Source organism: Lycorma delicatula, chromosome 4, assembly GCF_047948215.1.
Source record: "Lycorma delicatula isolate Av1 chromosome 4, ASM4794821v1, whole genome shotgun sequence".
Taxonomy (NCBI): Eukaryota; Metazoa; Arthropoda; class Insecta; order Hemiptera; family Fulgoridae; genus Lycorma; species Lycorma delicatula.
In genome coordinates this window covers 86,674,294-86,701,986 of record NC_134458.1, presented here as the reverse complement: position 1 = coordinate 86,701,986, position 27,693 = coordinate 86,674,294, and the positions used below count along the sequence as shown (strand labels likewise).

Below are 27,693 nucleotides of genomic sequence, written 5' to 3'. Positions count from 1 at the left end.
TTTTTTCATGGTGTTATGTCTTTCCATTAAAATATAATGTATTTCAGTATATTATGTGTTTTGTTTATTGTTAATTTTTGTTCTAAATTACTATATATTTCATTAAATGTCGGTCACTTGTTGATAATCTTCATTATTGATAAATTTTTATATATTTTAATAAATGATCTGAAATTATCTTTATTTTCTTGTTTTTTTTATTTCTTAAAATATTGTTTTCAAATTCTTTTAAAGTTATTTTTATAACATAAAAATGATTTTAAAATTATTTAGTATGATATAAATGATTTTAAAATTATTCAGCTTATAACAAAATTTTTAACCCACCTGAAAAAAAGAAAATGGAAAACTTCAAAACCCTTTAGAAGTTTTAATCCTAATTAATGGTTCAGTTTTTTTTAATAATAAATTTCTTAATGTTGGCCTGGGTAGTTATGCTGCTATGAATGGCTTTTTTAACTTTTGATGTTAGGTTGTTTAATAGAAATTATTATTTATCTTTTTTGCTAAGTGATAGTCAGATTTTTTATTGGGTTTTTTTGATTGAAATTTTAATGTGTTTTTAAAATTTTAACTCGTTATGGTTTAGGTCTAATCTGTTTTAATATCAGTAAGCATAATCTTCATTGAAGCAAATTACATTATATGTATGTAGAAAAATTATTACTCCTTCCTAATACAAAATTTAACATCCCAACCCTGTAGGTAAAGACTTGTGATCCTTCCAGTTGCCCCCCCTCCGTTCCTAGCTCTGATGGGCTTTAACAGGAAGTAGATTTCTCTCAGCAGTTAACATTCTTCTTGAACATTCAATACTATTTTAATAGCTGTAGACTTAACACTAATTAAAAAAGAAAAAAATGATAAAAATAAAAGAGCCATAAAGGTTGTGCTAATGCTGAAAAGTTTTTCTTTGCCTTATCATATTTCATGGATGCAAAATAAGCTTTTTATTCTAAATTTCTCAAAAAAAAAAAAAAAAAAAAAAATAGAAAAGAGATTTTATTTTATTTTATTTTATTTTATTTATTTACTGTGTGGCTTAGGAAAAAAGAAGAAACTTTATTCACACGAATTTGCGAAGCAAAATGTGATGGTAAATACAGGTGATATGTAATACTTTGAATTTGAAAATCAAAATGTGATGGTTAGAATTGGGATGTGTATCACTTTGAAGCCTGTGACTTGAATGATAAATTTCTATGATAGAACTTGTTATATTTTTAAAAATATTTTTGACAATTCCCAGTTAATTCTAAATGTTTTTAGTTAACAATTTAATAGCATGATACTCTTTGTATTAACAGTTCCGTGAATTAATTTATAATTTCCTAGTTGTTATTTTCGGCTACTGTAAATTTGCTAGCAATTTCTGGTGTACCATGTGTTTTACAAAAATTAGTTATAAAATTGTTATTTATGTAAGTTTCTGATGTTGGTTTTTCAAAATATTCTTTGTATATTTTTTATATATATTTTTTTTTAATCCAAACTGATTTCAGACTTTAGTTCTGGATGTTTTATTTTAATGCTATAATTACAATAATATTTCTGCCACTGTGTGTTGCAACACTGTTGAAAGTGTTGAAAGTTCAACACTGTGTGTTGAACTTTCAAAGTTCAAGCAATTTGGTACAAATAGCTATTCAATAAAACAGTTTATGCAGTGATAAATCTGACATTTTCATATAGTTCCAAGAATATTTTTAAAAATAATTTGTACAGCTTTTGTTGTGTAAGTTTTTTTTTACACTATGCTTATGACCTTGGCCCACTTCTTTAGTTTCAGATCCATTAATTCCCACAGTTCAATTTTAAATTTACTCACAATAATATTAATGCTAATATTTGACATTCTATGACCAGATTTGGTATTGTCTAGTAATAAATCATATACTTCGTCAGGTGTATAAGATTGTTTGAAATATTCTGCATATTTGTTTACTCATATAACTGATGAAAAAATTATATTAATTGAACAACCCTTTTTTTAATTCACAAGTGTGTTAATTTATTCAGCAGATATCACAGTTATAAAGTTAAACTGTGATGTTATATTAGTTATGCAGAAATTGAAACAAATTTCTGTGTTGCATGCTATGTCTTATAAGAGAAAGGATTAACATGGAACTGTAGATTTTGTTATTAGGTGTAAATTAATTATGCATTCATCATTCAAAAAAGAACATTTTCCCATCATTAGTTAAAAAATCCAGTTTTATAGCTGTGTATATTTTTTAAATATCTGGGCTTCAAAGTGTATGTATAATATATATTTTTAATGTTGAGTTATAGTGTTTATTACAGTTAATGTCTTAATATTTTCTGTATATTAGATGTTTATGATTAAAGTTATGATGTATTTGATTAACTGTCATCTAGTTATGTGATTTAAAAATATAACTTGAATTTTTTGTTGGGGAAAAAATTGAACATTATTAAAATCATTGCTTACAGTTTCTTAAAAATACAAATGTATGTTTGTTAATGTGTTACAAAATAAATATGAAATGAAGAAAGGATTTTTAAATATTTAGAATCTCAATGAATGGAGAAATTTGTTTTCTATTTCTGTTTTCTAAATCCGAAGTATAAGGGGATGAATAAAGGAGAGAATGTTAAGTTAGATAAAGAGATAATGAAATTTAATAAAGTATGGTGAGATAGTGAAATTAGAATTAAACAGAAAAAAATTTCTGTAGAAAAATGATTTAATTGTGACTGAATGGTTATGAAGAATGGATGAAAAAAAGAAAAAAAAAACAAAACAGGAAGGCTGCAAAAGAGATAATCTCAACAGGAGATTAGTATGTAATTATAGTGGTTTAATAAAAAAAGCAGTTTAGTAGATGGAGAAAATTAAAAGAAAACAAACAGAATTTGATTGTAAATTGCATGTAGTATATGGGGGTTAATCCTGGTATAAAGAAAAGCCATTAACTGAGTGTTGAATTCAGTTTATAAATTCACACGTGTAATTTTTTTAACATATATCCCATATGATTACAATCATTGTCTGGAAAGTAATATTGGTTTGCATTAAATTATATATGCCATTTATATATCCTTTATATTGTATTAACAATTCATTCTCTTAACATAGAAATGTTTAAAATAAAAGATCATCATTTTGCTTATTACATCATCTTATACAACACCATAAATGACGTGCATCAAATGATCTTACCTACATCATTTTATTTATTTGTTACACTATTATTATTACTTTTTTTATGCGGAATAAACTGCTATGGTTTTTAATTAGTGGTTAAAGACCACTGCTGTGTGCCTTTTAAAGGAAACTGCCCATTATTGGCTATATTTGATGATTTGCAGGACCTTTTTTTTAATTAGATGTAATTTCACTGTCATAATGTGTGAGGATTGTATCTTCATATTTTTTTATTTTACAAAATGCTACTTACGGAGATGTTCCAAATGTTATAGAAACATTTTAGATATTAAGAGATGCAATTAACTGACTCGCCTAGGATTTTTTTTTTATAATTGCTGGTTCCTCTGCAGTCTTCGATATTAGCTCATGTGTATATTCATAATAATTTAAACATCATTGATTACAAGGCCAGTAACCTCATTAATGGCCATCATGCAGTTACCCAGTGATTTTTAATTTTTATAATTGATAGGAAACAGTGTTTCTTAAATTTAGGTTTTTTAACATTTTACCTTACTTCACACTCTTTAATATCTAAGTTATTTTTTCTGAGATGTTCCAGGTGTAAGGGAATGCAGTTTACATTATTTTCCATAACTCACATGTACGTTGTTAAAAATGTCTTTAGGGTATAATGTCTTTTTTTAATTTTATTTTTTTGGTCTTCAGTCATTTGACTGGTTTGATGCAGCTTTCCAAGATTCCCTATCTAGTGCTAGTCGTTTCATTTAAGTTTACCCCCTACATCCTACATCCCTAACAGTTTGTTTTACATATTTCAAACGTTGCCTGCCTGCACAATTTTTTCCTTCTACCTGTCCCTATAATTTTAAAGTGACTATTCCAGGATGCCTTAATATGTTGTATATAAGTCTGTCTCTTCTTTTAACTATATATATAAAATCTTTAAAATGTCTTTTTTTAACTAATATTTCTTTTGGGTTAGCGGCCATCTTTTTTCAATTGTGTTATACTTGCACAGTGTAGTAGCTGGCAGGACAGCTGCTTCTTTATCAGGGTTCCGTATGGTGATGCTTTTGTGCCTCTGGAACTATTCAAGAGTTAGTGTTTCTGGGGGTTGAATAAAAAACTAAATTTTTGGTTGAAATGTCTACTCTGTTAATTCAGGTCTTCTGTTCCTCATAAAATCTAATCTAAATATCTCTTATAGTAAAACTAGATTTTATAGTATGTATTCTTCAGTAGGGAAGGTTGAAATTCTGCAAAGAAAAATTAGAAGATCAGGCACACATTTTTTTAATTTTTTAAAAATACCACAATCAGGAATTTATGATCAGTAAAAGAGAAAAGTGCTGAATTTACTTAAATCAGCTTTCAAAAAATTTAAATTATGTGTTTCATGATATGACACCCAAACAAGTCATCTTTTTATGATAAAAGTGCAAATCTTTAGTTCCAGAGTTGCTGAATAATTGCAGATTTTATCTCGTGGAGGTTTGTGAATGATGTACTGTGGATAAGTTTCATATTACACTTAAAATGGTAACAAATTTAAAAATTAAAACCTTATTTCTATTCATATTAGGTTTTTAAATATATGTTTCTGTAATTGGGTTATTCTGTTTTTAAAAGTTACCTCATAATATTGTGATTTATTAAAAACATTTTAAAGTTATATATAAATTAAGTGAACAACTTCTTTCTGTATTCATCATCTAACTTAGCATGATTATAGTTTATTAACCACTTATTGTAAATATATGAATAACATAACTAATTTTTATGTAGTGAAAATTTTCAGTTATTAATGATCAGAGGATAGTGCTAAAAATGCTAAGAGATAGGTATCCTAATCAGCATGTTAGTGTTTTATGACCATTTCGTAGTACTCTTTATCATTTGTTTAAATAAGTAAATATATATATATGTATATGAAGATCATTTATTTTGAAACTACTTGTTTCTTCATATTTATAGAATAATTGATAACATACTGATTTCAATGAAGCCTGTGAATGATATATTTTGTGTTAGATGATATAGCTTGATATAAGAATTATTATTTAATGCTATCTCATACTGTCTCATAATGTTGGCAAACTGTCGTTACGATAATTTGGCATGCTGTTATATGTACACTACTCATAATTTGACTGTTAATTTCTTTTTATGATTTTTAGATTTGTTCATAATTACTTTTTCACATGTAAAGTGCAAATTTGATATTTATATTTTTATTGCTATGTGTGTTATTGTGGCTGGTTACTGCTTCGTCATGGATGATGATGTATCGCGTAACATTTTGCAAAATTTATTTTTCTTCTATGAGTTTATGGTGGTAAGTTACTAAATGGTATTTTAATTTACTGTTAACAGAAATTGAGTGAACAGGTAATGTTTATTGGTATGTAAGAATTTTAAATAGTTATGTTCGTATTCTATTCTCTATGTAATCTTTTTTAAGTGAACATATTATTTTTATTAATAATTTTTTCCTCTATATCTGTAATAATTATTTAAATTTATAGATATATAAACTGAATTAGGTATTAAATACAGTTCAAAGATAGCATAAATGCATGTGTATGTTATTCATACATTATGAGTACTTCAGAGAGCGTAACATATCAACTAATACTATTACGCATAGAATTTGCTGAGAAGCATAGAAAAAAAGATTTACATTCCTTAAAAAAGATTTTTATTTCCTTTTCACAATGTGACGTTCTCAGATATTGCGGATTCCATGCATTTTAAAATAAAGCGAGTTAGAATGAAAGGGAGTGTAGATTAACATCTTATCCAGTACTCTTAAAATTATCTATATATCTCTAAAACATTAATAAATATAAGAAATATAATTTTAATGATGTAAGTTTCTCTTTCTCAAAAAAAATTTAATTTAAATAATAAGCTCTGAATAATCCCCCCCTTCCCATTATTTCAGTTAATGCATCATGATGTTGAAACATTACTATACCTCTCATAATTTTAGTGGAACAAATTTTACATATATTAGGAACAGGAATATATATTATCTACATTTGTGTCTGCATCTGTTACAAAAATTCATTAAAAAAAAATAATTGTAATTTATTATTTTAACAAATTCATATATCTAATTATTGATTTTAAGTCTGGTAACAACAAATAATAGACTAAATTTGTGAGTTCTTGTAATCTTATTTTGTGAGAGAAATGAAATACAATTTTATGTTATTTCAATTACATAATATATTATTAAATTTTATGTATTAGTTTGCTTGCACTTACTTCAAAACGTGTAAAATATTTTTTCTACAAGGAAATTATTATTTTTGTTTTAACAGTTTAGTTACACTTTTGCATTGATAACTATACAGTAAATATATGTTTTAGTAAAGCATGTCAGGCTTAAAGCACTTTTACTTTAAAACAAAAAATTTAATGTTAAAATATTTCAATAAAGATTATATTTTGGAGAACATTTTTAAGAACATATTCCTGTGTTTTAACATACTCTATGTAACAGAAAATCCCGTACACAAGAAAAATTTGTTAGTAATTAGATTTATATAGAGAAAATATTTTTATCTATTTTTAAAATGAGAAGTCATTTTACGTAAGGGCATTACCATGATTTAAGCTTTCAGTTTACTCTTATCAGAAATAAAATTCCGAGTAGTCAATTAATTTTAAAGAAGTTGTCATGATCTGTTATAATTAAGAAAAATAGTGTGATTAACTTTACATATTGTTTATTATCATCAATTCTTAGGAAGTCTTATACTTTCTCAACCGATTTGTTGAAATGTGTATAAGTAAAATGAAAACCAGAGAAGTTGGGTATTTGTTTATTGTTGTTTGATAGCTCATTCTGGTTACGTTTACTAGCCCTTCTTTTTAAATTTTACCCACAGGAAGAATAGTTGGCTCATAAAAAGTGTTACAAGGCAACAACTATTAATTCTTTAATTATTGACATCACCAATAATACCAATTTTATATGTTATCTTATTTAACCAATGTTGAAAGGTAAAAGAGCCAGTGGAAAAGATAGTTTGTAGTGTCTTTGTTTATATTAAAAAGGAAGTGTTCACTTCAGGTGGAGCGAAGTGGATTTTGTGCTACCTTGATTTTGTAGGTATATTTTCTTCCTTCAGCTTTTGTGTGTTTAATCTTTACTTATCAAATAAATGATGTATATTTCAGCGAGACCTATTTAAATTTTATTGAAGACAACTATTTGTTTTCTGAATAATTCTTTATCGCTCACAAATTCCACCAGTCTATTAAACATATCTCAGCTGCATAGACATTTAGCTTTTACTTTACACCCTTTAGTTTTAAGTTCAACTGAGATGTTCCTGAATGTTTAGGTTGTAATAGATTCAGTTTTGTCTATATACAATATTTTCTTTATTCTATATGAATTATGAAGTTAATGAAATCTGAAATGATCATTTGACCATTCTTTCTAAATTCTTATGTTCTTTATCTTTCTTAAACTCTTTCTTCAGAAATTTTTTTACAATTAAAAAATAGAATTTGTTAAAAATGTTTTCATATTTAGTTGGGAAAAATTCAGTTCTGAACTTATTTGGTGAAATAATTTTTTTAGATAATAACTTCGGTACATCTTGGTGGCTTGGTTGTGAAGTATAATTAAAAAAATTAGCATCTAATTTCTATTTTAAGGTTTGGGTATATTGTATGTATCAACTGTAGTTGTACATAACCTCAATGCTAGCATTATGTAGTTATCCCTTATGGTAAACTTCACCCAGTTTTGTTTAACTTTAGTATCCTGTTGTCCTTACTGGATGTATTTCTTGAATCGACTATTTAAATTTTGTCCTTATTTTTCAAGGCATCATCCTTTGAGGTTATAGATGTCAGACCATACACTTCTATTGGTCTTCATTAAGACAGTTAACTACCTATTCATTCCTGTAGGGTGGGGTTGATTTATCTATTTCATTTACTTTTCCTCTTTCATTATCCTTTATTTTGTGTTCTTGAATGTTCATTAACATGGGAATTATGTTCGCTGCCATCCTGGTACTATCTTAACAATTTGCAGAGCAACCAATTAATTTATTTGGGGCTCAGCAGGGTGATGACTTCTATTTAGACAGCCCAGGTATTAAAAAAAAAGGTTAAATTGGTGGTATTCAGTAAGCCCAGAGGTTATTCAAATTAAAATTTTTGTTGAAGTTTCAAACCAGCATTTTGTTCCGTTTGATTTAAAATACATTCTTTACTTATAGTACAAAAAATGAAGTCTTGCGTTACAGAATTTATATCATAACATGATTGGTCTTCTCAGGAGTTTTTAAAGAAAATTGTAGTAGTAATAATTAAATTTCCTTTGGTGGTAACATCTCTTCATCAAACAAAGGGGTAGAGATCACTAATTTAGTGTTATTTACTGCTAGTGTCTAACTTAAATGTGTATCCCTTTTAAATTTCATTGAAATAATAATGATCTGAGAATGTCCTTGTGAGATCTCTAAAGTGGACTTTTTGAGTTACTGATGCAAATTGTGTTAGTGTAAATTTATTATTGAAAGGAGCAATACATTATAATAGCTTTTTCATTTGGTATGCAGATGTGATTTTAATTGGTCATCTTTTTGCTATAATACCGGAGAAGCTTTTGAAGTAATTTTATATATATGAAATGCTATCGAAAGCTTTGCTGAAATCCAAAACATTTTAGCCCCTTTCTCTTCTCATCTGTTGAACCAGTAAAAAACTATCAATTGATCTTTATCAAAGTTGTGCTTAGTTTCAGTTGTCGCCTTTTACATCGACAAGTGACAATTGATAAACTGTCACTCGATGGATGTTTAATGGCATTAGATATTGTAGGCAGTATAGCTAACTGTCTATATTTTAAAAACTACTTTCTAATTATTTTTATGAAGCTCCTTCATATTCTAAATATAATAGCTTCTCAGGAAATTTTTCAGTTATAAATGATAATAAATAAACACCTGAATTTCATAGTTTTTGAATTGTAAATATCATAATTAGACACTGGTTTTTTACTGAACATTGGTATTCATGAGTTCAGATTAACTTATCTGAAATGTTGTAAATTATTTTTAACCCATTTACAGACCAACTAGAAAATAACTGAAGTCTTGTCGATTTGAATTATAGTTTCATGTTTTTTTACTAAGCTATTGCTTAATTAAAATGTTATAATTATTAAAATTAAGTCAGTTTTTGGGTTTTTTGTACTTAAAATTATGTAAAAAGATTTGGATAAGATACCTTTACTAATTATTTTCATTTCGTAGTTACTTATAAAATTGTTGGTGAGGAAAATGTGGCATTGATTTCTGTACTGTAGACTACAGTATTACATCAAACTGAAAGACCTACATTTGTTCACATTTTGTAGTTAATTTTCAGAACTGGTTTTCATTAACAACATTCTAAAGTTACCTTCTGGTAAAGTTGTTTGGTATATCAATGTGTCAATAAAATTTATAATTATTCAAGTATTGAAAGTTTGGTAATTAGGTTTGACTGTTTGGTATGTCGGTAACTTCTGATATATTAAAAGTTTGACAATTATTTTTCTACCAGCATTCCAGTGATTGAGAACAGAAATTTCTCAGAATTTAATCATAAACTCGCTTAAAGTTAAACATCAGTAGAAATATGTGAGAAAGTGTCTGGCAGGTATATCAGGTTGATTGGTCTATTGTTCTTTCACTACAGGTTCTACCAATGACATTAGAAAAAAAAACTTCAAGGGCAACTGGTGACTGTTTTAATGGTTATATTTATTCAGTCAGGCAGATTTTACATCTAAATTATGGTTATTTTTTATGATTGATTTTCTTTATAGTTTCTACTGTTGGTTTATTTATGTTTGATTTTATATAATTAATTCTTACGATAATTAATTTTTTAATTGGTCTGATAAATGTTTTAAAAGTGTTAGTGTTTTGTAATAATCTTGTCTGTATAGAAGTGAAATATTTATTATATACATTTGACTAACACAAATCAATAGGTGTTTTAAAACGACATAACAAAGTAAACATCATCATCATCATTTTCAGTTTCCCTTAATCCAAGTTTCCTCAGGCTGGGCTTTTTGACTTCACCGGAGGTTATCTTCGAAACCTTGGCTTTTGACATCTACTATCAGTGGCCACTATCCTGGCCACTATCAGTGGCCAGGATGCCACGAGTGACTACTCATCGGTGTACTACTATTTAATAAACATAAAACAAAACACATCTTACCGAATCTTCAGACTGAAAGGACTTGACGAAACAAATAAGACTGAACTACCTACCCGTACAAAGTAAAAGTAAGTTCAACACATAACACGAAACATACAAATATTACACGGAACAATAACAACAACAAAAACATAATTCATAAAACAAAACATCAACAAAAACAGAATACAAAGAAAGCCAAGCAGGATTCTAGATCCCTTCAGCAATCCTCCCACCACACCACAGATCCTCTCCCTGCCTGTCCACAACTGCTTATTTGGGACACCCCTTATTCACAGCTACCCATCACCCTGATGGCCATTCCCCCATCTGCAACCCAGGGAACGTGCTCTGTTGCTCGCAGCTTAGCTCCCAATCCTTAGGGCAGGGAAAGTAAACATATAATATGATAAATACAGAATGCACATTGACATAATGCTATAATGTTTGCTGTCTTTTGATTCAGTTAATTGATCTGGTGAATCAATAATTCAGTTTTTGCAGTTATATATCATTAACAATATCTTGTAATTGAATATTGTCTATATTTAATGTCTGAAATTGAACAGTGCCACTTCAAAACCGAACAGTTTTTGAGTCTGCTAAAGTTTTGTAAAGCTATCATTTCTACATTAGTTTGGTTAGTTTATTAATCACATGACTAAAGTAAATGATAAGGATTCAAAGTTTGAAATGTTATCTATATTATTACGAGGCACATTCTGGAAGTTTACAGTTTCCAAATGTGGCAGTTAGAACACTTAAGTATTCTGTATGTGCGTGTATACTGAACTCCTTTATCTGTTGGTGTGATACAGACACTTTTATGGATGAACTAAATCTTGTTTACGATTTCTTTTGTATATTTAATCATTTTGAAGGGTGAACTAACAGCCAATAATGAAATACCACTTGTTATCTTTATTTAGAATGTTAGAAATGTGAAACCAGTAGATAGTCGTAGGCAGACTAGGAAAGTTTATGGATTAGATAATTGAATAAATTAGAGGGAAACATGCTTGTCTAGGGAACAGCATGGGTGACTTTCGGAGGTTAATGATGGTTTAGTGTAGTTTGTAAAAAAAAAAAAAGTGTGTGAGTACACTTTGTAATCTCTTTCACTCTCTTTTGACTTTCCACAGGTTTAAAAAAACATTCTCTAAAAAATTATGACATCCTTGCCTTGCTTCATGATAACATTGAGCCACATGATACTATTCAAAAAATTACCATATCATTTAGCTGAGAACAAATGGATATTCCCCAACCTATAGCTCAGACTTTGAAACAAGTGACCTCTACTTGTTCCTCTATTTGAAGCAGTTACTTGTTGATCCAAACTTTTTGTGATTTATAATTCTACAGCCTATGATGACAAAAGCTATGTCAAAAGAGGTGTGAAACTGTGGTTGTTTTCGTGTGAAACTTTATTTCATGAAGAGGTTATGAAAGAAAATTTACACAGATTCATTTACAAAGTTGCTGTAAGGGTCTTGAACTACATCATTTTACATTTTGATATAGATGGTTTCAAAATTAAATATTTTTTGGTTATGTGGTCGGTCACCGAAGTGCTACATAGTGTTGACTTTAAACAGTTATTTAATTCTTTGAACTGCATTTAGTAGTAATTTTATTTAAATCAAATTTTGACATATGTTACACTATAAGAAAAAAAATTACTTTAATGTACAGAAGTGCTGCTTGATATAAAAATAAAACTGTGTTAATGCAAAATGTACAAACTGAAAAATGCTTTACTCAATGTTCATTTGTGTTCTTTACAGTTTTTATTTCTATAATATGCCATTAGCTTTTTTATTACTATTACTCATAGAAGAGAAGTGGTTAGTGTGTTGTACACTATATCATCATCAAAATCATCAATATATAGTAAAGCTGTCTTGTTGGCCATGAATGTTTTTTTTATTAAAATTTTATGTGTTTTGTTTCAAATATATATGTGATCTGTATCTATGTGTATGGTTTATGGTGGAACTTCTTTCTTGGCTCCTTGGTCTTTTGAGGCTATAGCTTTTTAGGATGATTCAGTGAGTAAATTAATGATAGAGGAAGTGTATGATAGAGTATAATAAGTGAATAATTGTTTATTGTTTTGAATAAACAAGAATTGAAAATTTTTCAGTTTCCTCATTGCATTTTATTAGAGAAATTCCTTTTGCGTAACCTTTATCTAGTTCTCAATATTTTTAATTTACTGCATTAAATAAGTTATTGAAGCTCAAAAAATTATTTAAGGTCCAATGTAAACTCTAATCTTTTCTTAATTTACATTTTTCATTTCCCTGATCATTTGTCCACAGGATGGGCAAGACTCTTGCGGACACTTAATCTTTCATCTTTTACAAAACTCACTTCCGATTATAAATCATATAAAAGAATTTGAATTTGAATTTATCTGGTAGTTATAAAAAATATTGTAACAAAGAGATCAGTATTTTTAATTAGCCAGACTTTTGTTCTCTATTTGTTTTCCCAAATAATTTTAAAGTCAAAACATTAATCTGGGAATATATTTATTTTTAATTCACCTAATCTAAATTAATGTAAAGTAATTAGCTGACTATATGGGTAAAAGCTACACATACCGATTCTGTTAAGCCTAGATTTTTTTCACTGTCAGATGAACCTGATGTGAAAAGTAAGGCATTTCAATTCTTTAGCCATATTAACTTATTTCTTCTATGTTCCACGACAGTAGAGCTTTCATTTAAAATCTTTGCAAAGAAAATTGATTTGGTTAATGAGAAGTCTATAGAAAAAACTTTTATTTTCTATAGAAAAAAGCATGTTTTCATATTAATTTATATCTCAAGATTTATTAGTATCAAAATTTATGCTGGTTAACGTGTGCTTTTTTCTGTGTGTTCAGTATATGGACTTCTAATGTATAATAAAAAAAAGGAAGTTACTTATCAATTGTATCTTATCCTGCCTGTTTATGTCATAAATTTAGTTTTGAATTCAAGATCTATGTCATGTAGGATCATTTTATTACTTTCCTCCATAATAAAAAGTTTTTATGCTTGAATTGTGATGAGGTTTTGTACATAAAATAATACTAAATCTGTGATACTTGTTTACTATTTTTCTTATTTCTGTGGTTGAACAATGTTTTTGAATGTGTCTGCTAATTAATAATAAACATATGTGTGAAGATGTTCATGTGTGTGAATAATGCTAAAATTCATTAATTTGAATCTGTTTGGAAATACAATGTAAAAGGAAGGTGTATATTATTTTTAATTAATTGATTCAGAATATTACAGTTACTTCAGTGAAAAAATCTATACCATGAAGAAAATATTGTATGTTAAAAATGTTATATTTGACAAATTATCACTAGGTGGAACAAATTAATTTTATATCCTTTTAAAAATTGCTCTTTTTGCATTATTATTGTTTTATTATTTGAAGAAAGTTTGTAATTTTGAATGATTTACCTAGTTTTTTACTTCTTTTTCTTTTGTGTAATTTCAAAATTCCATAATTTTGTTAGTTATTACAGTCGAACCTCTATATAACAAACCTCAATTTTACAAATCTTTTTACTGCGTGATATTTTAATAAAACTATGTATAAATTTACTTCTATTTAACGTATTTATACCTCTGTATAACAAAGTGGTGACATACTGCATATTAATATAATACGTTGCAACATACAGTAATTTTTATAAAATGTTTTTTTAAAAATGACATTAAATTTAGTATTTTGGACATCTCTATGAGTTTAAGGTATTCTTTTGATTTCTGTACCTAAATTGTAATTGTATACAAAGTATTTTTGACAACAGTCAAGAATGACAGATTATTGTTATTGAACTCGTAAAGTGAAAATTCCCAAGAGTATAACTACCCAATAACAATAAAATTTTAACAAAATATTTAAACATGTGTTCTGCAGTTTCTATCTGCCTATACTTTAAAGTAGTAGAATTTCATGAAATCCATTAACTAATACAGAGCACTAAAGTTGCTGTGCAAACTTTTATTCATTTATCTACAGTGTGCAGACATAAATAGAATTCTTAGAAAACATTTAACACATACGAGGTCTGTAAATAAAGTAATGAGACTAGTTTTTTTTTGGCAGCCAATGTGGCAACACTGTAAAGTGACTAATAAACATATGAACAGCTGATTTATTTTAGGTATTAATATTTTTAGTCTATTGTTGCCAAGTGAGACATAAACAAACTTTTCATGAATTGAGTTTTTGTTGTGCGTTACAAAAATGAGTGATACTAATTTTGAGCAATGTTGTACAATCAAGTTTTGTGTTTAACTTTGTGAGAATTGTACTGAAACTTTTTCAAAATTTAAAAGGTTGTATGGAGATGATGCTTTGTCACAAGCCCAAGTTTTTAGGTTGTTTAAAGCATTTTCAGATGGCCAGGAATCATTTGCAGACGATCCACGTTCTGGAATACCATTAACATCAAAAAGTGACAACAATGTTGAGCGAATCAGACGTTTGGAGTTTTTGAATACAGGACAGACTGTAAATCAATATGTTTACAGAGAGATTCTTAAAAGACTGCGGAAAAGAGTTGCCTGCGTGAGACCAACCATCAAAGACAACAGGTTGCTGCATCATGACAACTCGCCTTGTCATATGGCACTCTCAATTAATGAGTTTTTGGCAAAGAAAAGCATTCCTGTAGTTCCTCAACCATCTTATTCACCTGACTTGAGTCCCTGAAAAACACCTTAAAGGACACCATTTTGAAACAGAAAACATAACACGAAATGTAACCGACCATCTGAAGGAAATTCCAGTTTCTGAGTTCCAACACTGCTATGAAGAGTGGGAAAACTGTTTTAAGCGTTGCATGGGTTCCCAAGAGAACTATTTCGAAGGTGATAGTCCATGTATAATTGGATTGTAAATAAAAAGTTTTTCTGAACCAGTCTCATTACTTTATCTACAGAACTCATACTCCCTCTATTGTTTAATGCACACATTCAGTCAGCAATAAATTTTCCTGGGATTAATTCAGTTGGTCTCTGTCTTTGGATAGCATTACTCGCGTTATTCAATACTGTACTATTTCTTTAGTGTGCTATATACAGTGTCAAAACGGAAATGCCTTAGTTTTTTGGAAAAAAATAGCATAATGCATGAAGTTGACAAAGGTCTTGTTAAAAAAGTATATATTGCACAAAAAATTTGAAACTCCACTGAGTTCATTGTCAACAATTTTAAAAAATCAGCACATGATACTACTAGAACTAGACCAACATAAAGAAAATCTAATGAGAAAAAAATTAAAACTTAGCACATACGATGATATCGATGAAGCAATTTTAAAATTGATGACAGTGTTTCACGAAATAAAGCTTCTGTTATCCAGGTAATTAATTAAAGAAAAAGCCCTGGAATTTGGAGTCGCATTAGGACACAAAGATTTCCAAACCAGCAATAAGTGATTAGAGAAGTTTAAAAAGAGACATTTGTTGTTCATAAAGTAATTTCTGGAGAAAGTGCCACTGTAAGTGATTGTGAAACTTGGACAAATATTATGTTGAAACCAATTTTAGAAAAATATCCAAGAAAATACATTTTCAATGCGGATGAGATTGGTCTATTTTTCAAATGTTTATCCAACAAAACGTTAAATTTTTAAAATGATCCATGCTTTGTTGTAAACAAAGTAAACTAAGAATTACGGTGTTAGTGGCTGCAAACATGCTAGGGATTGAAAGACTTTTACATTTGTAATTGGCGACAGTAAAATTCTGCATTGTTTTTGAGGAGTTAGATGTCTAGAGTTAGACTGCACATTTAACAAAAAGGTGTGGATGACTACCAACATTTTTACACATTGTGTAAAAACGCTGGACTAACAGATTACCAAACAAAAAAGAAATTGTACGGCACATCCTCAAGACATTAATTCCGTATTAAATAATGTAAAAGTTGTATTTTTTCCACCAAACTTAAAGTCAATTATACAACCAATGGATCAGGGGGTAACTAAAAATCTTTAAATTTCACTACCGAAGAAGAATCCTGAAAAAAATTGTAACCTCTATTTAACAAAAATTTTCCTGGGATTCTCAATTTTGTTATATAGAAATTCAATTTATAATAATAATTTATGGTTGTGTTAAAGTAGATTTAATTTTGTTCATTGTTCATTCTCAGATCTGTACTCTTTTCTAATAGACAACTAAGATTCCTAGCAGGTTTCTTTATATCATGACCCTTTTCCATCATATTTTTAATTGATTTTTGAAAATGTTGTAAGTACTTGGGTTATTTTATTGGTAAATTTGTTGGAATTGAAAAGAGAAATAGTAATTTTTTATTAACTGTATACAACTGATCACTAGTAATTTATTTTTAATTACTATAATCTCTGACAAAACTCTTGAATATTCTCAAGTTCTAGTTTTTTTATGATCTCTTGGCAAAGATAAGAAATATTGAAATTGTATCATGGAAACTGACAAAAGACAAGGGTAGTTTTAATGTGTAATTTTTCATAATTCTCTTTGCCTTTCTTCAAACAAATAGTGGGTTGACAAAGACACAGAAAGAGTGGGTTTTAATACGGTATAAAAGTTTTATTTCTCATTGTTGCTTGTAAAATATTACTTCAGACACAGCTTTTTCTTCATTGCATGCATTACCATAGTAATGTTATAAAAAATAAAAATTAAAACATATATTTTTATGCATGTGCACTTATTTTTGGTGCTGTTTAAATTCGAGAAAAATGTTAATTTTATCACTCTTCAATAGCTTAACTTTAATTAAATACAATTTTAGACACATTTTAGTTTCAAGTTTGAACTAATATATAAAGTAAAAATTAATTACTACTGTAATAATAGAATGCAGTGTGGTTCATAGTTGCATATCTGAGTTTTCTTAACACATGTTTTTTTGTTTACATATATAATTAACTAAAACTTTATTCTTAAATATACTTTTTTTCTATGTTGATCTGCTTCTGTTTTGAAAACTTTCTATTTATGTTGGTGAATTCTTAATGTTTTTATGGATTTTAAAATTAAATTCTCAGGTTTAGTTCTTTTTTTCAAATTATATTTTAGGGTTTTTTTTAAATTTATGCTAAAACTACTTTCATAAACGCTTCAAAGTGTTTTCCAAACGCTATGGAGCAAGCCTTTTCATATTACTTGTATAATAGTGGCTTGTACCTATGCTTATAACAACTTTATTGTGATAATATTATCCGCTTTGATAGTGAATCTTGTGATAGACCTAAAACTATTATTACAAATTACTGATTAGTTAATTACACAAATTAAGTAGATAATTTATCTTATTTTGTATCATTTTATAACACTGAAAATTCTTTGTTAGGTGTTTAATGTTCAGGTAATTTTTACATTTTATGATTTTAACATTAATATAATTTTCATATTAACTTCTAATTTGTAAATTTTAAGGTACTGGAGATAGAATCTTAAGAGAATGGATTTTTAACATCCAACTGCAAAATGTTAGTGAATGTTCAATTAAATGCGGATTTTATTTAGTTATTGGGATGAAAATAAAGAAAAAATGTCTTAAAAACTTAGTTTTTATTGAAACAAAAATTCCCTTGAATTAAACTGGGTGATTGATTACCTGCAGGCAGAATGATTAATGAATTATATTAGAGAAAAGACAATACACATGTGCCAAATAACTTTTTTTGAACTGAACAGAATTATATACTAACTAAAAAACTTTTTTTTTGATATCCTGTGAACTTAAAATCTAGCAATTTAATATAATTTTAAATTTATAAAGAAATTGTAGAACTAAATAATTTATTAAAGACAAAATTTATTTTGTTATTTATACAATAAAAATTAATTAAATATTATTAAAACAGTAATTTTATAATAGTAATTTTTCTCTATTCACTACTATGTTCCAATTGAAATTTCTACATTTAGTAGTGAGGTTTATTCCTATTTTCTCATACTCATTTTGACATAAATACAGTTAGTTTATTTTTCATCAAAGTTTACATACACTTGGGTGGATGTAGGTAAACTTTATGATATTATACCCAAAATTCACCATTATTAATTGTTAATTGTTTGCCATTAACAATGTTCTAATTAGATATGAAAGTGGTATTTAATCCAAATAATACATTTTTTGAGTAATTTTTTATTTATTTATTAATATGTCCCGAGATATAATTTTTAAATAGAAAAAAGATATTAAAAAAATGTATTATTTAAATTAGTTAAATAAATACACTTTTTATAATTTTTAAACTGTTAACATTTAAAGTAAATTAGAGGTGTTTTTTTGCTACTTTTCAGAAAATTAATTTGTTGGCAATTAATTATTAATTTACCTTGTAGTTGTATTTAGATCTACAGTTTCAGTGCACATTTTTCTGATTTTAAATAAATGAGGTTTAATGATTTATAGTTATGAAAATTAATAATGTTTATGTATGTATAAAGTTTCACATTAACCTACATAAACAGTAGATTATGTGTTTGGTTTTATTTATGCTAAATCATGGTTGCAATTAAAATAAAATCAAGTTATTAAAATAAATTGCTTAAATATGAACATCTTAAGATTGTGCAAGTGAGGAGATCCATTTGTGTTTGATTGGCTTATTGTGCGTTATAGATTGTGTAAAAAGGCTTGAGTGAAGAGGCTCATCATTTATTCTTTCATTATTTTCATTACTTTGCCTACATTGTAGTAGGCTTCTTGTCTAATTGTTAATATTTTGTCTTAACTTATTTTTCTGTGATCCAGTTTCTTTTAAAAAAAACATTACATATGGTCTGTAAATCAAATTTGATTTACTTATTTTGTTAATGATTTACACCAGAACTAATAAGTAGTGTTAATTTTCTTTTTATTTAAGTATTAAGTGATGTGTCAGTAGTTGAAACAGATCAGGAATTAGGTCATTTTGGATTTGATTTTGTTTAGATTTTTGGAAGTTAACTGTTGTTTTAGTAACAAAATGATACAATATCAAAATTAATCTAGACAAAAAAGGAGATCATGTGCACTTGGCTACTTCTGAAGAATGCTTAAAAAAAGCTAAAAAGCATATCTTTAAATACTTAATGAAAGATTTTTTATATGGACAAATTAAAATTATTTAAAATAACAAATTCTATTTTTTTCTGCATAATCTATAAAAACCTTTTGCTGTGAGATCTCTTACTTTGTTAAACAGAAGTAGCAATGCCGACACAATTCAGGTCATTCTAAGATTGCAAAGTTTTATAAAACAGTAAAGGTTTCAGCATTATTAGACACAATGCTGCTGCTGTCAGTGCCATTGTGTCTTCATTGAAATCATTCATGCAAGTAGACATTTTGTTTCATGGATTTTAAAATTGTATCGTCGTTTAAAAGCAGGACCCTTACTGAATCAGTATCATTTTCTAAGTTATCTTCTGGGCCCTTCCTTCTTGGTATTTTCAAATTTAGGAATGAATGAAAAAAGTCTCATAATTTTTGTACCATCACCTTCAGTTTGAGTTTGATCATTTATTTGTGTTTCCTGTGCAGCAGGCCACTATTTTTCTATTTTTTTAAAGTTTGTACATTAAACATAATAAATTAAGGATATTACCATTAAATCAGTTGCAGTTTTATTTCATTCCTTGTTCTCTTAAAGGAAGTGTAAGTTATTTGTAAAACTGAGAAATACATACAAAATATGTGTTTACTCAAAATATACACTGTATAGATATAGTTTTGATTTTGCGTAGTTTGGATTATTGACAGTGGTTATTGATAGTTTTTGATGCATTGCTAGTCATTTACATAATACTAGGAACAAATTAGTATTTGTTTTGACTTAATACCACAAGGTTTTGTCTGAGGGTACCGTTTTGTGATATTGCAAATACACTTGAATATATTGACGTTATTTACCATACATTCATTGGTTTTGTTGCCAAATGAAAGTAATATTTAGAAGCAGGTTTCTGAATATTTAACCTTGTAAATTTTGCCTATCATTTTGATACTATGTCCAAGTACCAGTGAGATGGAATAAGATATTATTAGTAAAAACTTAAAAAATCACAAACACAATTTCAGTTTTAATTTTGTCATAACAATACGTATTAATTTTTTTATCGTGGTATTTTATAAACCACAGTTTTCAAAGTTCAATTTTTTTTTAGGTTAAATTTATTGTTTTATTAATTTCCTTCATAACATTTCATAAGATAAGATTATAATTATATGTGTACTATAGTTGAAAAATGTTCTGAACTGACTTTGGAATTATAATTGTTTAATTGCCAGTTCACGTGCCTTGTGATAAAAGGAGCTGATGATAGATTGTTTCACAAAGCAGCAAGTAACATCATTATCTATATTTGTGGTGATAAAATTTAAATCATGCATACATTATGTATTTCATAATGCATATTTTGTTTTTGCACTGTTAAAAATTGCTTTTTTTTTATCCATTTTATATAATAGTGGTATCAGATGAGAAGGTGTAGGGAAACGTTGTATATTTTCATTTCATAATTTATCTTTTGGGTGTGGTTACCATTTGATCTATACTTTCTCCATGTGTCTGTTATGCTTACATGTTTATCATTTGTGTTTGTATATTTGTTTTAATTATGTTTTCATTTTAGTAAATTATAGAAATTACATAGTTGTAGTAAAATAAGAAGAGTTACAGAGTTTAATTTTTAAAAGCTTGCCTCTTATAGTTAATATTTTTCCTTTAGATGGTGCGAATGGTTGCCCAACAGAGTAGCGGTATGGTGCCTTTAGTTTCAACATCTCTGAATTATCATCATGATTCACCGACGCCACAGGCCCCGCAGATTCAGTACATGAGTCCTGCCGGTATGGCACCGCCTCACCCTCATCACCCTCATCATCATACCCATCCACCTCCCAATACTGCTCCATCTCCTGGCCAAAGTGGTGGTCAGACACCTCAGGGTCCACCCGGTCACAGTGGTGGACATAATGCCGGTAGTGGATATCATCATACACCACAGTCACCTGCCAATAGCTACCCGCAGCCACCCCCTCCACCACCCCAGGGTCCTCATCCACCTAATGGTCCTCCCACCCATACATTCCCCATAATGTGCCCGATACTGCCAGCACCACCACCACCACCAGGTCCCCATAATCCGCACATGATGGCTGCCGCTGCAGCGCAAGGGACCATGCAACAATATTTACACCATCATCCCCATCATCAGCACCCACAAGGTGAGTAGAATTAGATAAGTTTTTTTCTTTGTAAGTAGTTTGTTAGTATATTCTTCCTGCATTTATACAAGACATAACTGAATTTATTTTAACATGTTACAAAGGAAATTTAAAAAAAAATGTAAAAGTAAACTTTTATTTCAAGTTTATTCATTAATAAACCTGTTCTTACTATATCATTACCATTCAAATAATGAGATATTTATACCTTGTTCAGAACTGTTTATAAATAATTAAATCTTCTATTGATTCCTTCTCTTAAAAAAAAGAAAAGATTTCTACTTGCAGCATTGTTTTTGAGTAGAGGAATCATTTTGCACTAACCTTATAAAGACTGGTTTATTTTGATATTTTTATAACAATTTTCTTTGGTTTTTAAGATAGCAATATTATTTATATGAACTGAATTGCTTTCTGAAATTTTACTAAAAACAAAATTGGGTGTAAAGTATTGTCTGTTCATTAACAAAAAAAGAAAAAAAAAATTGTCTTTAGCAGACCTTATACATAAAGGTGATTCAAAAATTATCTACGCTTTTCATTCTACAATTTATTTACACAAATGAAGGGAAGGGGGGTTCAACATGTACATCATTTTTCTACAGTCACCTTCCTTGTCAATGCACTTAGTCCAGTGCTCCACAAGCTTGTGTGTTCCTTCCAAGAAGGTTTTCGGACAGCCACAAAGCCACTTTTGTACTGTTACCTATGTGACTGAGTCTGTGGAAAATCAATGACTTTGCAAAGCATCCTTAAACTGGCCAAACAGATGAAAGTCAGAGGTAGCAAGATCTGGTCTGTAGGGAGGGTGTTCAAGCACCTCAAAATTCAAGTTGTTTTTGGTTTGAATGGTGTGTTGAGCCATGTGCAGGTGGGCGTTTTCACACAACACTTGGTGGTCTTAAACCGTAGACCTTTGTGTTTGTTGCAAATTGCTGGCTTCAGCTTGTTTACTATCATTTCAGTGTAACTCACACTGTTGATTGTAGTCCCCTTTCCCATGAGGTCTTCTGGTCTAGGTCCTTTTGCATTCCAAAAGACAATTATCATCTTTCCCAGCAATGGCTCAGTTTTTAATTTTTTCTTTGTTGGAGATCTTGGGTGTTTCCACTCCATATTCTGGTGTTTTGATTTTGGCTACTGATGAACCCATGTTTCAACACCATGACTATAATTCTGCTGCAAAATGTATTGCCTACCTTACTGAAGTGTTGACAAATGTCAACATATTTGATCTTGTGTTCTGCAGTGAGGTGTCTTTGTATCATCAAACACAGACTTTGTGGAAGTTGAGCTCATTGTGGATGATTTCATGTTTGAAGAAGTGCTACCTTGTCAATGGTAAATTGCCTATTTGTCAGAACCTTCTCTTGAGCTTGCTAAATCTTGTGTTCCTGGTGGAGGTTGATATGCATCCTGCTCCTTCTTCATGTGTTACATTTGCCCAGCCACTTAACTTCTCAGACCATGAAAAAATACTTTTACGTGGTAAAGTCCCCGTATTGTGATAAAAGTCTACAATGAATTTTAGTCCTTTTCACACATTTCTACCAGAGAAATCGCATCACTGGTTGTTCACCCTTGGTGCAAACTGTAGCGGAGTGAACATGTTTAAACTAATAGCCAGAAGGTAAATGACACAATTGGCATCAGATTTCACTCATGTGACTGCAGTCATACCAATTCTAAGCCCACATGCGCAGAAGGCAGCATGACAACTTTGATGGTATGTTATGGTGAAAGTATAGATAATTTTTGACTCATCCTCATGCTTATCTTTTAAAATATTGACAAATCAAGTGTGTTATTCATAACTACTCTAAATGAGTGTTTCTCGGTCGCAAACTCGATGGGGTCGCAGTGATATGAAAGGGGGTTTGCAAAATTCTACAACTTTACACATAAATGATAATGAAATCTTTTAGGAGGAAAAAAAATCATTTATTATAATCATTTTATTTACATTTATAAGTACACATGTAAAAAAAAATTAATGAGATTGTTGTATTTGTTTTTCATTTAAGTTTCTCCATACAGTATCTATGTTAGAAATGCACAAAAGCAAATTGTTTTCAAATGATAAAAGTCGATTTCTATATTTAGTTTTTAGACCAAGTATAGATAAAAAACCCTTTTCTCAGAGATAAGACTTGGCAAAAGGGATTAATATTCTCAATGCTTCTGTGACTAAATTCGACAAGTATGCCAAAACATATCAATTTGCTAAATAACATTTTTGTTGATTGATCTGTCTCTATTGCATCCATATATCACAAAACATAAGAACTTATAAATGTTTGCCACTTCTGTTGATTCATCACATTGAATACTAAAAAATTCACTTGAACTCAGTTGCTGAATTATCTGATTGTGAACTTCAGCAGCCATGTCATCGATTTGCCTTGATATTGTGTTGTTAGAAAGAAGAATTTTTTTCAATTTTTTGGTTTCCACACCTATAAAACGGTGGATATTTAGTTCCCAAGTGAATTAATTTATTAATTAATTAAGTTGAATTAATTTTGATGGCTTCGTGCTTTCATTGGAGAGGACTTGAAAGCAAACAACACACTGGCCTTCCATCCGTTGAGGTAAAACCATAATTTAAATAACTGTTATTGTACAATGTTGTCTTTTTATCAATTGATTCACTGGTTGTAGTTCGCTTACTTCATTTTTTCACAAATTTATCCAGTTTGCATAAGATTTAATTGAAAAAAAAGTTTACAATTTGACTGCACACTAAAAAACCGAAACCTCAATTATTATTTTCAATGAAACTATGCTTTTGAAAACTTAAATAGAGGGACCAATCACATGCTTCACATTCAAAACTAAATTAACATTCTGCAATCCCTTATGCCTTTTTTATACTGCTGAGAGGACGACGTGTTCTAATGTATCATATACATATTCAAACATGACGCTCTTTCACAGTGAATATTATGCAAACAGACTAAATTGCAAGGAGCACTTACACATCAAGTTGGAACCTGTAAATTGCTCATATTTCTACCCTTTATGTGTGCATGTTTATATCCTTCGCTATCAATGCAGCTAAATAGTTTAAACTAGGGTTAATTGGGTTTGATGATGCAAGGGGGGGGGGGGAGGTCGCGAATATTCAATATGTATGTGTTTTTATTTTTTGGGGTCATGGAGCTAAAAAGTTTGAGAATCACTGCCCCAAATTATTTGCTAAACTCCTTATATTAGCTTATATTCCTTTTTTTTGTAATGTTGAACTTAAGCAAGTAATTAAGAAGATATAATAGAATTACTTGATGTAGGCAACATTTGTGTTTAAAAGTTTGATTGTGATACTTTTCAAGTTATTAGAAGTTGAAATATTAGTATTAAAAAATAATAATGAGAAATGCCAATGAAAGAGATTAATTATTGCTAGGTTATATATGTTTAAACATATCATTTTTGTTTAAAACAACAAAGTCCTGTTATTTAAATAAATAAATTTATACAGTTAGATTATGACTTAACAAATTCAGTAGAAGCTGGTAATCAATGCTATTGGATACGTCAATAAAGTAATGCAATATGTTTGCAATAGGAAAATAAAAAATATAAGTTAATTATAAAATGGTTCCATTGATGACAGATTCGTAATTCATTCAGGATCACAATGTAAAACAGGTACCTGATGGTCTGTGTACAAAATGGGTAGTTTAACTTTATAAATGCAACTAGGAAATTCATGTCCATCCGGTAGATATAAATAAAAATAGCCCCCATCCATCTCCAAAAAATAATTCATATGCACTTAGCTGTTTAATACTCTGTATGCATTGGTGGATTATCCCTATGTGATCTGGGGCACCTAGCAACAACTAGTATGAGTAGTCAACTCTTCCCTAAACTTATTTAGATACTGAATATAAGTTAATGTAACAAATGTCTGATACTATTTTTAACTTCGCTCTTTTGTTATTGACAATTGTTTAACGTCAACATTAAAAAAACTGCAGTGAACATAATAAAAGTAAGATTATCCATAGCTTATAATTTATATTACAAATCTATAACACTTACAGATAGTCTATTGTAGTCAGTGCCTCTGTAATTTTGTTGAAGTGTGGCTATGTATCAGTAGAGCTCTAAAAATACTAAGTTTGTTTAATTTATTGCCTGTTCAATTTATTAATTAATTTTCGTGAATTAAGATTCTTGAGTTTGATGAGACTTTGGCTCTATCTTCATGAATGAAGAACTAAGACAGGTTTGACTGATTCAGTTTTTGAAGTGTTAATTGAAGATAATTTTGGTAATTTAACAGCTCCCTGTTTGGTTTAGGTTTTTAGAATTTATTATACATAAATGCCATCGATTGGTGTACTTTTGATTATGTGATTGCTAACGTACAAGTAGTTTTGTTGTAATGTTATTTTCAGTGGTTTATTTTGGTAAATACAACTTTTAATTATATGAAATTTAAGCTTATCTTATTGTATGCCTGTTGGAAAAAATACGTTTAAAAGTGAAATAATATATAATGTAAAAGTAGGGAATTATGTGAAAGATGCAAACAGTAATTTATATGCAATTATAATTTAATTTAATTTGTAATAATAATGTATTATTATATACCATAGTTCTTCAAATTTAAGATGTCATCGAATTTAAGACACACCCTACATTTAGTAGATAATTTCTGAAAAAAATAAAAATAACCAGTAGAAAGATTAAAATACTGTTTCATTTATTTACTATAAATTTCGGTAAGTAATATTAGTATTTTTGTATATATATCAGTATTTTTCATTAAGTTCATTTTATTTTGAAAAATGAATATAAAAAGTTAAGTAGTAGCTACTTACAATTTATTGAATAATCCAACTATGCTGTAAAACACCTGAATCAAAATCATTTAAATTACATTTTGTATTATAGTATTTTAAATGTAATGTAGTTAGCTTCGTACATATTTACCTGTGTAAGTGTGCTATTTTATCACTAATCACAGTAATTTTTTGTGACTAAACAGTGTGGCTTTCTAGGTTGTTGTCGAATCTTCGTCATCAATTTCATCTGAGTCTCCATTTGCGCCACTGTGGTTCCAAAATACATCGTCTTCAGAAACATCCAATGCATTTGACAAGCAGCACTTCAAGAATGAATTTTAACTATTTCTGATGGCAAATCATTCCAAACTTTCAAAATTCATTCTACAATCGTAGCTGCTGACGCTTATTTAATTTTGCTGCTCGGTGTAAGGGGATGATTGTTTTCAGTCAATCACTGATTGTGTTTGTGTTGTGCACAAATACAATCATTAAAATATTTATTAATCCCGACATCCAGTTGTAATTGACTTGTCATACTTCCAGGAATAACAACTAAATCACATTTTCCATTTTTCAGTTTTATTTTATGTGAGACAAATGACCATGAAAATCATCCATTACTAACGTACTGTTTCATTTCAGATGTCCACTCAGTCTACGTTCTCATACACATCCCAACTAATTTTGCATTAGATCACTTGTCATCCAGGCATTCTGTTGAGCTTGGATAATTACACCGTCGTAGAACCTTTCTTTTGGAACAGTTTTTCTGTTCAGAATTGCATACACAGATAATTTATTTTCATTGGCAGTAGCACTCAACATAACAGTTACTCTTACTTTCTCATTTTATTTATTTGTTTATTATTTTCTCTTGTCAGTGTTGCGGAGAAATACCATTTATGTACCCCCTCACAAGTGGGGGAGTGTTGGACTCGCATTGGTTTGACTGAATGTTATTAGTTACTGAATGTTATTAGAGTCTACGTGTGCCTGCACCCTGCCGACTAAAACTCCTAATTCACTGTTTCTTTCCACTCGAGGTCATATCAGCAATTAAGCATAGCATGACCCTGGTGGTGCCTTTGAGCTCGGGGGTCAATAGTCCCTGTGCCTCATCACCATTGCCCATCTGCACAAGCGCAGATGAATGATAGCTCCACAAAGGGCTGTCCATCACCCCTTCGCTCTCTGGTCCAGTTCTTTATTTGGTCTCAGGACTTTTTCTGTTGCAACAGTTTATGACCTGGTCTCAGTCTTTCCTCTTGCATGCCCCTAACCCACAGGAGGGGGAACCAGGCC

General features: G+C 29.2%; 1 protein-coding gene across 4 annotated transcripts in view; it reads left to right on the top strand.

Annotated features, from left to right (window-relative positions):
• The window catches only part of LOC142323622 (uncharacterized), a 122,681-nt gene that overhangs the window by 81,206 nt on the left and 13,782 nt on the right, over positions 1–27,693 (top strand). For all 4 annotated transcript variants that reach the window (XR_012756135.1, XR_012756136.1, XM_075363497.1 and 1 more), the window contains one exon: positions 21,094–21,592. Coding sequence is in view for 2 of the 4 variants with exons in the window: in XM_075363497.1 (XP_075219612.1) it covers positions 21,094–21,592 (499 nt within the window). In the remaining 2 variants the exon portion in view is untranslated. The remainder of the gene's footprint in view (positions 1–21,093; positions 21,593–27,693) is intronic.